We start from the raw sequence: 14,761 nt of genomic DNA, 5'->3' as shown, positions 1-14,761 counted from the left end.
GCATCCGTCCGCAGGGAGGAGAGTATTTGCCCTAGTATTTCTGGCTTTACCATCTTGTGGCCCTTCACATCAACTAGTTTTCCAAGGGACAAAGCACATTCACTCCATTTCCTCTCATGGTTATCAGATTAAAATGAATTCCCGTTATGCATATCGAGAACATTCTCCGCGCAGTAGTCTTTTTTAATCCTGAAAATCCAAGTTTCTTCGATACTACGAATGTGGATACCACATTATTTCCATCTTCCAATTCCAAGAAATCCAAAACTTAACGTCTATTGCCGTCGGGTAGAGAGAACCCTGTCCCAAGCTACCAACTATTGGCCAGCGCAGAAGGTTGCTACCATCTAGAAGGTGCAGAACAAGAGAGAGGCTGGCATTTTTCAAATCCCAAATTGACTGTCGTCTCGTTTGCACCACCTCTTCCCAGACAAAGAATTTGCACTCGCCTATATTGGGTAGACTTTCGTATGCAAGACCCTAACTTTATCTAGCTGTCAGTAGTACGGGCACCACATGATCCGACTGCTTCTATACACTGGATCCGAATAGGCTAACCTTGACTCAGAAATTTTCTAAAAATATGCATCTCCCGACTATTAATAGCTAAAGCAGACAGGAAAGGTGAAATCTATGATGAGTGTTTACTGAGGAAGCGAAGAAAGTGTCGCCACTATACATGTTTTGGATAAATTGGTCATAAAAAGTCAAAGACTCCACCATAAATATGGCAAACATGAGCACTCATTAAATGTGGTGGAGTGATGTTCCATCAAGTACTGAAGGCTATTGTTACAAGTTGCGTTCAGAAGACGAAAAGATGGATACCCCTCGTCGAATTCCCAAGAATTCACAACTTCGCATAGAGATGCGGAATTGGGAAGATTACGCAAAGCCCTCACCTTATTCCTGCATTTGGTACAAGGAAAAGAACTTAATTTACAAATAATCACGTCGACCGCTAAACTTGCTAAAATGGAAAAAGTCAAGAAGATGCATGCCATTTTAATACTCAATTCGAGAGAAAATAGACATGAGAGGAAGAATACTCACCCTAAATCTCTTTGGCCGAGTTCTCTCAGGGCTGTAGCGAGAAATGTGTTTCGGAACTTCGCTTCTGTATGGTCCTGAAGCCAGTGAAGTCATCCTGCCGCTTTTCTCTTGAGTTTCACTTCTCGAGTTCCGGAAAAAGCCATCCTTGTCCCAGGAAACCTCATAGTCAGCTCTCAATCGTGACCCTTGCTGCTCGAGCACACAATGTTAGTCACTGCTGAGCACGTAACAAATTAATAGAAGTTAATCAATACCTAAGAAGGATCTGAGTAGCTCGTAAAAACCTGGGGCTTTTACTTCCTAAGAAGCTATTTAGCACGCTGACAGTCACACTAAACTCAACCAGAAGAAATAACCCCTAAAGGCAAAATATAGACAAAAAAGGCAGAAAGCAACCGAGCTAGATGACAGGAGGATCTGAGTAAATTTATGAACAACATATATAATGCTGGGAATAGCAAGGCATGCGCATCAAACAAGCATCAAGGCGCTTTCCATGCACTTGCTAACCAAGAGATTATTCCTCATGAGGACATGCTTTAGATGTCCATGATGGGATACAAATATGCATTATCTCCTCAATTAGAGATCTGCGATATTGGAATGCTGGCTTGTTTTTACGGTACACTGGCAATTCGGAATATTAATATTGATAGTCCAAATGATATGATAAAAATATTGGTACTTTAGAATTGAAAATTCTTATGTTACTTTATAACAAAATAAATATTACTTCGCCATGTGCTACCTATGTTCGATGCCTGTATTAGGGTCCCTTCTTTCCTTTCTCTTGATAAGTTTTGTTCCGTCCCCCAACCTCCCGGAGGTAGCAACTAAGCCAAGGCTTAGAGCTTGCCCATTGTACTGTCCGTACAAACTTCAATGGAACTAACCAATCTTGTCTTATTTCACCTCAGGGCCAAAAGAAGTTTACCCTTATCATAGCAAATATTTTAAAAGGGACACGCGGATCATCTTCATTCAATGTAAGTGAATTTATCCACGGATATCCCTCTACTTTTGGTAATGACAAAAACCTCAAGGTATATGCAGAAAAAGTACATGGTTCAATCTATGAACACCTCAATCTACTTATAAATGCTCAGATCTCATGCCAAGAGCAGAATGCTACAAGATCATGGAGGAACAGAATAGGAGATGCATGAGATGCTCAACTAAGTGATTCATATGGGAACGTAATCACACGGATCTAGCCCAAATTTAAAGGACATATATAAGACCATGTTCAAACCTTTTCCAATGATCGGCCACATAAAGCTTTCATAGCATTGTGGAAATCCCTGTGCTTTTCAAATTGGACCACAATCTTGCAATGCAGACCTGAAACTAAGCCATCTGTATCCTCATCTCTCTCCCGACCGAAGTCGTCATCATCAGCCACACTGATATTCCTATCAAATGGAAGAAAAATACTCATCTTTTACTGCACGATGGAAAATTGCTAAGGAGCATGCGAAAAACCAAATAGAGGGAAACAGATAACAATGCTTCAGCTCATACCCTCAGCCATCGAAATATAGAATTTCAAACCTTGAACGGGTATTAAAAGCATCATTCATGCAAAGGCTAAACCTTTTGCATTCTCAAACAAACATCTCAACCCAATCCCACAAACATCGATCTTGACATCATACTTGAAGAGCTCTGAGAAATAACTTCAACACTACCTTATACTTCCAAATGTAGAAAAGATCGTATGCGTGACCAACATCGATGGCTTTGACGACACTCTAGGCTCAGCGAACCACCTCGACGGCAGTCCCCGCAACACGATCGTATCCGGCTCTTGCCTTCCACCTCTCGAATTCCCTGCAAGACATTCGTTACTACTCGATTGCACAACTCTCATACACAAAAAAGCAAACGCCTTGCATTGCACAGCCATTTTCGCGATTCTCAATCCCAAAAACACACAAACGCATACGCACGCGAAAGATAAATCGCCACCTCGATTCCCAAAGGCGTAGAACTCCTCCCACTCCTTCCTCATCCCTTCGAAACTATCCGAGACCGGCATCTCGGCACTCAGCACGAACTTCACACCCCCAAGCACCAGATCCATCCCGTTCATCTTCTCCACCAGATACCTCTTCCAATCCGCGTACTTCTCCTCCAAAACCCTAACCCCCTCCTCCCCGCCCTCCTCCTCCTCCGCCGCAGCGCGCGAGCCCCTGGAGCCCTTCAGGAAGCCCAGGTCGCGGATCACGAGCGAGCCGTGCCCGACCGGCTCGTCGCGCCGCCGCTTCCGGACGTCCTTCACGCGCCGCACCTCGAGGTCGCCGTCGGGGACGGAGAGCGGCGCCGCGAGGGAGCTCCTGAGGAAGTCGAGCAAGGCCTTCTTGAGCTGCCAGTCGTCGACGGAACTGGTGTGGGAGGGGTTGGCCGGGTGCACGGTGAGAGTGAGCCGCACGCGCGGCACGAGCGTGAGGGAGGCGTCTATCGGGATAGGCTCGAGCGGCGACGCCGAGTCGAAGGGCTTCGAGCTCATTGCCGACCCAGCTCTCGAGTCCGAGCGACTTTCCGGCGCCGGCGACGGAGGAGGCGGTGGTGGGGCGGTAGCAATTCGGACTCTGCTCGCAGCGAAAGTGACAGGAAGAAAGGAGATGCAGGGAGAGAACGCGGGGAACGTGCCTGGTCAAAAACGAGTCGTTTCACTCGTCCTTTTGTGATTTAAGGAATAGTAGGAGGATGAAAATTAAACTCCTCGCATCAATAACTGGCGCTGCCATCGATGTGCATAAGCATGTGCCTAGAGCACAAGGTATACTATTATCGACATTGACGGACCATTAATCATCAATTGTAGAATTGTAGATACATGATAGCCGTATCATTTAAGATGGTTGATGAAGATGACGATTAGAATGGGCGAGGGATTACCGATCAAAGCCTCTAGAAAAAGCCGGATGCATAAAGAGGTTACGTTTAATCGTTTGGATTTTTAATCGGAATAAAACTGGATAGGATATAATATGAAATCATAGGAATCTTTTATATCATGTCTATTATTTGGTGAATCAATTGGATATATTCACATTATATAATGTACATTTTTTTAATATAAACGACATATCATTATAAATTAACTTAAATGTTTTTTTGACTCGTAAATCGCCAAGAGAGAAACTGTAATTTGCCTCAGAGTTTCAAACACTAGGATAAGTTTAGTAGATAAACTACTGGGGCTAAACAAAAAAAAATCTCTCGTAAGCACTATTTCTTAATTTATTTTTATTTTATTTTTCCTCTTTTTATATTATTTTATTTATTATTTCTTTTTTCCCATTTCCTCATTCTTTAATAAAATTTTATCAAATAAAAAATTGTACTAACATACCTAAAATACAAAAACACCTACAATATATAATAAATACAAATATTTAATTTATAGATTGAATATTTATTATAAGATATAATTAAAGTTGAATATATAAATCGAACTAAGATTAATTAAAAATAAATTTCTATTTTTTCTATTTTTAATTTCTTAAATTATAATTCAAATATTATTTATATTGAAATAATATTTCAATTTTGTTAATTTAATAAGTTTGTTATTCGAGAAAAATAATTTTCCTATTATGGACATTAGAAATCCTATCCATCTTTATTCCACATTTCCATAGATAATTTTATCTTGTCTATATCCCTTATATTTGATTTTATCCTATCATAAGCGAGTACTAATGTAGGATATGATAAATCATATCTTATCCCGAATTTTATTCCAACTACCAAACGCAGCAAGAGTATCATGATGCAATGAGAAGTTTGAATTCACTGGAGAATGAGGCGATGGAAATTGTGAATTAACCAAAACGTGATTCTAAAGGAGCAACCTTTTAGAGAGACAACATCATGAGAATAAGGGTACAAGAAATGCGGAGATAAAATGGCCACAATCGTTAAAAAAAAAAAAAAAAAAAAAAAAAAAAAAAAAAAAAAAAACCTGCTTTGAGATGATTATAATTACCATCATTCGTTTAATGAAGACACCGCGCATAAATAAATAAATCTAGCATTTTATCTATACTTTTCCTGTATTGTACTTTCAATTTTTAGGCTCGCATCGTCAATTAAATTTCAATGTATTTCTTCATTATAGTCTCCATACGTCATCGATTAAATTTTAGGTGCATCTTTATCGAGGTGTCACATCGTCAATTATATTCCAGCATCTCAAACTTTGTTGCCAATTAAATTCTAAAGTATTTTGTTTATTATCGATTCAATACTGTATTTTTCAAAATATGATGTCAATTAAATTCCAACATAATTTGTATTTGTACAATTTGATTTGAAATGAAGTTATTGATTTTCTTGTGTACTTATGTTCTTGTCCAAATGGTCATAAAACTCATCTTTTATAATTAAAAAAATTGAAAAATAACTTTCAGTGAAAAAATATTCAGTCGCAAAAATCTAATTCGCGTGGAACATCAACAAAATCCTTTTGAGAACTACACTGACATTGAAGAGAATATAAGGATAAATGAAAAATGTCAACTCGTATATAAAATAAAAATTAAAAAAAAAATATTGTGAGGATCGATGCCGAGATGGTTGGAAGAACACCAACGATGTAGACGGAGGAAAATGCAAACTCAAAGAACTCGAATTCTGCACCATTCTAAGCCTCTTACATCTGAATTTTGCTCGCCTTTTATCTGATTCATTGATTCTTTTATTTATTTATTGCTTGATTCACGAGATTAGTAGATGTCCTCGAAACGTATATATCTAATTTGAATTGTACCATTGCGAAGGAGGAGAGAAAAAAATTATTCAAAAGATCATAGATTTATTATAATTTTGTCAATTCAATTATAAACATTTTAATTTTGACAATTTAATAATAAATATTTTCACGTTTTGTCAACTGAGCCCATCTTACCAATTTTGATTGAAAATCACTGATGTGGACGTCGGTTATCTTACATGACATGACCGGCGCAAACGTAAATAACTCTTAATAATGTTTTAATATTTTTTTCGGTATTTTTGTCTTTATTCCTTTCTTTATTTAGTCAAGATCTAGGCTACACGACATGGTCTGTGCAAGGCCACAAGACCCTCGCTTGTAGCTGTCAAGCATTGGCCACTGCATTGGATCATTATAGCCTCGTAACAAAAACCAAGGAAGCACTCAGAAAATTCGAACGAGCAAGGACGTCTCCACCACTTGAGCAAGAAATGACATATACATATAATCTTGCTCAATCATCACAAGACCCCTATTCCCAATGAGGGTCCTCTTTCTCAAGACTCCCACGATCAAGGACCTCTGTCATTATCCTTATGAATGGACACCTCTTACTATGTTCAATCAAGACCCCTATGCCCAATGGGGGTCTTCTTTCTCAAGACTCCCACGATTAAGGACCTCTGTCATTATTCTTAGGAATGGACACCTCCGAGGTCCTTATTCTTAGGAATGGACACCTCCTACTATTCTCAATCATTTAATTGGCCTCAACCAAATTTGCCTGCCGACACTCCAGGATCCTTCGGGACTCATGAATGAGCATTTTCATCAAGAGATCGATGACCGAAGCAAATCTCTGTAACAAGTCAATATAGCAATATGTTAGGGAAATCACTATTCACCGTCATTATTCATATCACTTCGAATAATTCCCAACCGGATTTTCGAAGCCCCAATTTGTTTTAGGACCTGTGAGCCTCGTCCTTATTTGTTCTTTTTTTTTACCTCTTAATGCCTATATAAAAAAATGAGGATATAATGTGTTGGGCAAAGTCCCTATAAAGTGAGTGTTTATTAACGTCCTTCTAAACACTTTTTTTTCTTCTCCAGCCTGATAGGATCCTTTAAGAAATGTAACTCAAATAGTTAAAAATGTTATCTCTGAGTGTCTCTATGCTATGAATTAAAAGTGAGCAGTTTTCTGCTAAAATATTATCTTTAAAGGGTTTGTTTAAGAGATTTATCTATTGTGAGAAGGCATATCTGCAATAAACTAGCTCCATTTTCTCTAATTCTAAACCTAGGTCCATTTATGGTGTACTGGTTGTGTCATTTAAGATGGCCAAAATTTATATCAGTGATTTTCGATCAAAATTGACCGAATATACTCAATTAAAAAATTTAAAGAGAAAAATAAAACTCTATTGGCAAAATTAAAATATTTGGAACTTAATTTAAAGATGAAAATCTTTAGATAATTATTTTTGTGAGAAGGAGAGATGTCGAGTCAACGGGTGTAGCCAGCCAGGGATATGCGTAGCGACATGGAGACGGATGCTCATTGCTCAGTCGGTAAAAAAGGCTGGATTTGTTGAAGTCCGACCGCGAAGCTGCATACAGCGTGACGTGCTGTCGACCCGAGGATCTTTTTTCTTTTCTTTTTTTCCACGCATCATTTCAAGGACAGACGTGGCGGGCCGTGATTGGCGCGGAGCCCGCGGAGCCATCGGAAGACGCGTGCGCCGAGTTTCCCAAAAAAGAGGGGGGCAGACGAGTCGAAAAGGAGGGAGAAGCTTCGCATCCCATTTCACAGGGAATTCATCCATAACGGCAAATCCCTCGGAGGCGGAGGGAGTGGGGGGAAGGGATGGGTTGGTGCGCCTGCTTCGACGGCGGCAACAAGCAGCGGCGCCGGGAGGAGGACCAGCTGGCCTCCGCCGAAGCCCGCGCCAGGGCCGCCGAGGCCGCCCAGAGAAGGCAAAATTCCCTCTCTTTTTCTCTCTTCTCCGTTTCTCCGGCGAGGCGGCTGCGAGGATCGCTCCTCGTTTTATTAGCCGTTCTTTGTTTGATCGATTCGTTCTCGTGGAGCTTCCGCGATCGCAGTCGGATTCCGTCTTTCTTTCTGTCGTCATTTCTTTGTCTCTTTCGGTTTCTTTCGATCTGTGTTCTGAGTTGCTCGCGTCATCGCGGCGGCTAATGCTCGTCGAACTTGATAGGATTGTTCGAATTATGGATCGGTTCCCGGATTTAGCGTCGACCCTCTGAAGATACCGTGCGTTTTAGTTGTTGCCCGCTTGAATTGGATGGATTGGCTTGGCTTTATTGCGCGCGTATTGGGCCTCGGGATTCATCAGCTTCTCTAGAGATTGTCGCCGTTTCTTGTTTGATTGACTGGTAGCTTGTAAATTAATTTTCGCCTTTCTGTGACTGTAGAACCCTGGTCATGCATTTCTATTTGAGCTTTGTGTTGTTATCCTCAGTGGGTGTTCTTTCATTCAGGCTGCACTTTTAGCCCTTCTCCAAATTTTTGCATTTGGCCTTTTCGAGTCGAGCCCCGCCTTATAGCCCCGATTCCTATGCCTTTACCAGTACTGACTCAATGAATAGGGTCTTGTTTTGCATGATCACGAAGAATCGCTCAACGTTTGGGACCCTCGAGTACCGATTTGACTTTGTCTTTTCTAGACATTCAGGAGTCTTTTGTTTTTGCTGCTTATGAATTTGGATTGTCGAAACCAGCTTGCCCCGTTCCTTTTTTATGAGTAATCCTGAGTTCATTTGCTGACGATTCTGCTTGAACAAAACTGACCAGGTGTAATCATTGAACTTTCTGTTTGTGGGTGTGAAGAGGGACCATTGTTAAGTCATTTAATGAAGCTTTATATCTAAATTTATCGTTGTGATATTGCATATTGAATATTTTAACATCAGTTGCATATTGCATTCCAGAGAAGTATCCCGAGGATGCTTAAAGTTTTCTTACTAAAGTGTGGGAATATGTCGTGGGATAGAGAATGGCAAATCTACTTGATGCTTCTCTTAATGAATTGCTCTTAATTTCAGGCAAGAAGAATTTGACAAGTCTGCTGCAGGAAGAGCTGCACGTGCGCAGATACAGGCGATGAACAAGCAATCTCCAGCTACCAATAAAGGCGAACCAGTTCTTAAGGTTGTGGTGCAATAATCTTGCCCTTCGCTGCTCATTCTTAGTTATGTACTTGTCAACCGCAACAAATTATAGCTGAACTACAGACCCTTTGTCCTCTCTCTCGATTATATCCTTTACACTTTTCCTTTTTAAAGTTTGATCTCAATGGATGTCTTGCAGCCATTGTACTTTCCATAGAGAAGAGTATGTACATTTTGTTGTCTCTGTAGATATAGTTTATTTCCTTAGCATAATTCATAACTTTAACACTTGCTTCTGACTCTTCTCTTGTTGCATCCTCTGGTGCAGTGGTCGATGGGCTGAAGCATGATTTTGGCAATCCAGATCTGGTCTTTTCCTCCAGCTTCTCTTTATTATTATCATAATTGTCGTTTTTCTCTTTTTTTTTTTTTTTTTTTTTTTTGGAGGTTGTAAATTGTAATTTTGCTAGTGGGTGGAAATCTGCTATCTGTAAATTCTGAATCTGTTTGGATGGACCGTTGGTGGGATTTTGCTTTCTGTAAATTCTGAATCTGTTTGGAAGATGCTGGATGAAAAAAGGAATATCTTTTGCTCCGGCATCGTATTTCTGGGCCTGTGGAATAAAATAATCTCAAAGATCTCTTTTCTGAAAAGTTGTAAGACGTGGTGTATGGCATTTGAAAAAACTCCAGATTGGTTTGATTTTTATGTACAAGTGCTCTCCGGAATCCTGGTCGTGGGCTCATTAGAAAGTCCCTACAGACCCACGATTTATTGCTTAGAAATGCACTGGCTTATCGTCAGCCACCGCTATTCGCTTTGACAAGAACTTCAGGGTGGCCGTCGCATGTAAATCAATAAGGAAAAGGTACAGCAAAAAGAGCTCAGCATCGACAGTTTACAAAGCCTTTAGTGTACGAATTGGTTATCTTGCATAGCTTCGGAGTCTCCTGAGGCTGTCTAAAATCTGTTTCTCTTTCTCAATCGGAAATGATCCGGCGCATAATAGTCTAGATGTATCTCAACCATTGATTTGTTAGATCCCGCATGGACCTCAGCATGTTCCTAACGGCTGTGATTTGCGCTCTGTGACTGATCCATGCAAGAATTCCTAATCTGAAGCCAGGACACCCAGGAGGGACCACTTTCAGATGAATTTCTGGAAGTTCGCCAGGTTTAATGTAGTTTTTTGAACGAGCTTGCAACTTGCGACCTCAATCAATCAAGGCATGGAACTGAAAGAATGCACATAATTACAATAAAGTCAAAAGGTTTTCTAGATCAACTGATCACCAGCAATTCCTCCATCACCTGCAATGAGTATTATTTTACAATGTAAATACGCAAATAATTGCAGGCGTCAGATAATTCTTTCATGTCAAGACAGAGGAATGCCTGTTTGAACCCCTGCCCTGGAGAAGCATCAATTTAGCACAATGAAGCATGTACTCCAGCAGATAAGGGCTTGTGATGCCATTTCATCTGGCAGGCCAGTAAAGAGCAGTAAATCGAACGGCCAACAGTTTCCCCGCCATGTAGTAAGCTCTCGCGAACTGCTTTTGGTGACGGCCCTCGACAATGGAAAGATCTCTATACAAAGTTTTCAATGGGAGCTGAGAGCTGCAGCTCATATGCAGCTTGGAAAAAATCTGCCGCTTGATGTAGGGAGCCTTCCATCTTGGAGAGCTTTCCAAGATTGAACCATGCTTCATGATTCGTGGGTTCTTTGCGCAATGCACTCATCAAGAAGCTTCTTGCAATGGGGAGGGAATGGGAACCGAGTTTCATCAGCACCTCTGCAGTTGAAATAATGCTAGGGACATAATCTGGTTCCAACGACAAGGACAGCGAAAAGGAGACAAGAGCTTCCTTGTACAACGATTGAGCTTCAAATACCAAACCTGAAATTGTTTCATGGAAGGCAAGGACACAGTAAAATTTATGAGCACCACCTTTTTTTAGCCCTTTATGCCCCTATTAAACAGAAAGCTTACCTGTCGTGTGCCAGCTTCTGGGAGAATAGAAGTGGATTGACTTGGCTTTGCCCAAACAAGTTTCTGCATCAGCCCATGAACCAAGTCTAGCATAAAGAAGGGCCAAATCCTGCCAAACTGAAATTTCCAGATTTCTGTCGTCTTGTGCCTGAATAGGAAGGCAAAATAGATATCAGTACACAATAGTGTTCCTCTCGGTTCGATATCTCTTAGAGAGACCTTTCACAGTGAAGAGAAAGGGAAACCTACAGAGTAATCACTTGAACAGTGGTAGTTTACCAATGGAAGTCAAGCAAGATCCTTTATGGACGTTGTCTATAGCAACTCCAGAAAATAACATTTCGAGCATATGCATATCAATGAAGGAAAAACCAAGATGACTAATATAACTGAGTTGAGTTACTATCATTCAAGGCAAACACTGCTTGGGACTACACAATTTTATACCTGATTAGTCCAGCTATCTATAAAAAAACAATATCAGAAATTGATCGTGGGAAGATGAGATTATCTCTTTTTGGAGGTGCATTGACTATACCGGAAAACTGTTGAGAATACACACCTCAGAGGTAACTTGTTTCACTTGATCTGAAGTCTTTGCTTCAATTTCCCTTTGCGCTTGAATCATAGCTAGCAAGATTCTGTAGGTTTCTATTGCCTGCTGGGGCTTTTCCCGAGTTATCTGAAGCACAGCTTTCAACCGAAGAAGTTCTAGTTGGTCCAACTTTCCAGCTTCATCCAAAGCAAAATCAACTACACTTTCGGCATCAATATATCGCTGCTCCGAAGAAAGTATGAGTGTTAATAGCTTGCAACATCTTCCGGAGTTTCCAGCTTCCGTGTCTGAGTACATCAATGCACTCTCAAAAGCTGCCTCCAGATTTCTTTGAACAGCATTTTCTAGTGCAAGGTTGTACATTATTTCTGGATCATCCTTTCCAGAAAGAACAGCATGATTTAGATAATTCAAAGACTCTCTCTGCAGTAGAATTCTTTCAGAATCAGAAACGGATACTCGCGCAGCATTACCATAGCAGATTCCAAGAAATTTATGGGCTTGACTCGAGAAATGCTTTGCACAAGTAGTACCGAGCTCAATGACTTCACGTGCAAATTTTACCCCATCATTTGCATGCTTCAAGCCTTGGGAACAAAGCTTTGCACCCAGCAAAAGGGAAGGAATGTGGGGCTTGTGCTTTGCTTCTGAAGAGCCCGAAATCTTCTTTAAAAGGTTCAATGCTGTATCATTATGTCCAGCAGCAGCATAACATAGTGCCAGAAAGTACCATCTCTCTGCTCGAGCGTATACCCCTGGAAGGACCTGCTCATAATGAGTTGCTAATAATTCATACTGTCCGGTGACTGAGAGAGCATATGATAGATGATTAATGATGTCACCATCCCAATCTATCTCACCAAATATCACCTTTCTCATGAGTAGCAGCAGCAAAAGGATGGCTTCTTCCATGTTACTTTTTGGGGCAGTTGGGGCCCATGATGGTAATTGAAGCGGAAGGCTAGCTTCAAGCCCACCATAAAGTAATATGGAAGCTAATTCCTTCTGCACCGTCGCCAATTTCTGAGGATGCAGATTCCATGGTCTCATTAGAGCTCTGCGGTAAGCAGCGATGGCTTCATCAAGTAAGCCTGCCCTTATCCAAAGATCAGGCTGCAACTCTAGAGCTTTGTGAAACATTTCCTGCAATTTGCAATCATCAGCAATCCCCTCGCGCATTCCATTAGGCAGTGCTGACTCAACTATATCCAAAATTATCTTGCACTCCTTTGCAGCCTCTGGTGGAAGGGGAAGTATATAGTTATTCTGAACAAACATAGGAAAAAGTAGTCTATCTCCATCTATACACAGTGGGATCATATAATTGCAGAGATTATCATAGCCAAACTCTATCACGTCTAATGAAACATCATATGAATTACTAAACTGCACAACTTACCTAATCATGCCAAAAAAAATATAAATAAATAAATAAATAAAAGGTTTGAGAAGGTCCAGGACTATCAATGCTTAATGCATCCAAGAGTTTTGTAGTCTGAGCTGGAAATAGATACAGCTTCTTGAATAGACTTGAAGATACAGTAACAACATAGAAAGGAAAGGAAAATGAAAATGCAGTACCTATATAACACCCAAGTCCTTCCAGAGATCTAGCTTTGAGAAAGATTGCTTCGAGAAGCAGGCTCACGGAATGTAATGACAAAACATTTACAGGAACATTATCACCTCTCGAACGGGGTTTTCTTTGGCGGGTTCTCTCTGTAATAGCCTTTTTCATCCGCGGGGTTAAGACTTTGATATCGATGCCCTGAAATACCTGAAGGGCAGCATCATAATTTCCTCTTTGAAATTCTAGTCTGCCCAACAAAGCCCTCGCTTCCTGAAGCAAAACAGACGAAGGAAAATTCAATCCAATCATTCAAAATTAATGTACCCACGACCGGTCATCGGGTTAAAGTGATCTAGAATTACGAATAATTCACCTCATAATTCAAGGAGAGAGCTTCTTTAAGAGTAGATTCGACTTCATCAACTTGGGTATCCTCGAATTTAGATTCCCAGTCTCCAGTCCTCGACGAAAGACCGCTTGCGGAGAAATCCCTCGTGGCTAAGGACTGCGGTGACTGGGGCGGATCCTCGATTTTGAACTGCTCTCCGGAGCAAGCGCACAACATAACTTCGCCTCGGAGAAAAAACAAGCGCGAATTCAAACGGTAGGAGATGGGGGGAAACGAGGGAACAGCGTCACTTCTCCAAGTGCTCTTCTATCATGGTCGAAACCTTCAGCGGAAGCGGGACAGAACACTGTCAACAATGCAAATTGTAAGCAAGAATTTCTCCAGAATCAGCCCAAATGCAATTCACATCATCGCATTTGCGTATAGTTCAACATAACGACCGCGAAAAGCAATAGCAAGCAGCTGTAAAGCGCCTTTCGCAACTAGGCAAAAAAAACTTAAACCCATGATCGAAACGCACATTCCGTCAGGAAAAGCGGAAAAACTCAGATCCCCCGAAGCAAAGCAGACCGGAACGAATTCAAAAGCCCAAAAACAAGAAAACCCGAAAAGGCAAAAATCGAAGACGACGCGGGCACCACCCTTTTTCTTCCTTATTCGAATTGTCACGGCAACAGAAAATTACAGTGGCAAGGACGAACGCAAAGAGACAAGGCAAAAAAAGCCGAGCGTGAAAACGGCGAGACGGGGCCATGGGAGGACTCACACAGAGAGAGAGTGGGGAAACCGCGAATCCCAAAGCGGCGACCCCGCAGCAGGCGTCGCCGTCCGTGAAGATGGGAATGCGACGAATCCGACGGCGACCCGTCCGAGGGTGATTGCGGTGGACGTGGAAGGCAGCGACGAGGACGACGAGGACGACGAGGAAGACAAAAGAAGCGGGGACTGGGATTTACGAGGAGCAGGGGCGGGAGCGGGGTGAAGTGGGGGAGTGATGGTGATTTGGGGGATGACGTTTCGTTGTCTTGCTATGCAAATTTGACTCTGAGAGAGAGAGAGAGAGGGAGAAAGGTGGGTCTATATGATGGTGATAGGGGAAGGCCGAAGGCATGAGCTGGTTGTTGCAGAGAGGGCTGGGCAGGGAGGGGTTGCACCTTTGAAATTGGAGGAGAGAGAAACAGATTCTCTCTCTCTCTCTTAGTCTCTCTCTCTCCTGCCGTTTTTGAATTTCTTGGTTTGGCTTTGTCTCTGTGCAATTTCTATGCCCCAGTTTACCAGAGACAAATTTAACAATTTATGATGATATTTGTTTTGATAGCTAAAGAAAAAGTTACCAAAAACCTCAAAATATACCCATTATGATATATTTATATTTAACATTTT

The 14,761-nt window shown here is 41.4% G+C and overlaps 3 protein-coding genes across 6 annotated transcripts; 1 reads left to right on the top strand and 2 right to left on the bottom strand.

Annotated features, from left to right (window-relative positions):
- Positions 1-620: 620 nt before the first annotated feature.
- On the bottom strand, positions 621-3,746 carry LOC104449259 (A-kinase anchor protein 17A). 3 transcript variants are annotated; one of them, XM_010063369.3, is made up of 5 exons: positions 3,022-3,744; positions 2,742-2,883; positions 2,306-2,465; positions 1,054-1,242; positions 621-909 (listed from the first exon to the last, which is right to left on the bottom strand). In XM_010063369.3, exons 1-5 carry the CDS (start codon positions 3,560-3,562, stop codon positions 904-906), a joined length of 1,038 nt encoding a protein of 345 aa, XP_010061671.2. In that variant the 5' UTR covers positions 3,563-3,744; the 3' UTR covers positions 621-903. The 3 variants fall into 3 exon arrangements, with proteins under 3 accessions (XP_010061671.2, XP_010061673.2, XP_010061672.2); XM_010063371.3 differs by lacking the exon at positions 621-909 and having other exon boundaries at positions 1,133-1,267; positions 3,022-3,746; XM_010063370.3 differs by lacking the exon at positions 621-909 and having other exon boundaries at positions 1,134-1,270; positions 3,022-3,746.
- A 3,813-nt stretch (positions 3,747-7,559) lies between these two features.
- Positions 7,560-9,562, top strand: LOC104449260. The gene is made up of 3 exons (XM_010063372.3): positions 7,560-7,756; positions 8,843-8,948; positions 9,237-9,562. The coding sequence occupies exons 1-3, from the start codon at positions 7,647-7,649 to the stop codon at positions 9,249-9,251; spliced, it is 231 nt and encodes a 76-aa protein (XP_010061674.1). The 5' UTR covers positions 7,560-7,646; the 3' UTR covers positions 9,252-9,562.
- Positions 9,563-10,115: 553 nt separating this feature from the next.
- LOC104449262 (protein NPGR1) lies at positions 10,116-14,552 on the bottom strand. Of its 2 annotated transcripts, none has more exons than XM_010063373.3 (6): positions 14,145-14,552; positions 13,403-13,724; positions 13,041-13,299; positions 11,466-12,697; positions 10,904-11,051; positions 10,116-10,810 (listed from the first exon to the last, which is right to left on the bottom strand). In XM_010063373.3, the coding sequence occupies exons 2-6, from the start codon at positions 13,592-13,594 to the stop codon at positions 10,500-10,502; spliced, it is 2,142 nt and encodes a 713-aa protein (XP_010061675.1). In that variant the 5' UTR covers positions 13,595-13,724; positions 14,145-14,552; the 3' UTR covers positions 10,116-10,499. The 2 variants fall into 2 exon arrangements, with proteins under 2 accessions (XP_010061675.1, XP_018732096.1); XM_018876551.2 differs by lacking the exon at positions 14,145-14,552 and adding an exon at positions 13,899-14,069.
- Between the last annotated feature and the right edge of the window lie 209 nt (positions 14,553-14,761).

Source organism: Eucalyptus grandis, chromosome 6 (assembly GCF_016545825.1).
Source record: "Eucalyptus grandis isolate ANBG69807.140 chromosome 6, ASM1654582v1, whole genome shotgun sequence".
NCBI classification, from domain to species: Eukaryota; Viridiplantae; Streptophyta; class Magnoliopsida; order Myrtales; family Myrtaceae; genus Eucalyptus; species Eucalyptus grandis.
This window is presented reverse-complemented; position numbering and strand designations above follow the sequence as displayed.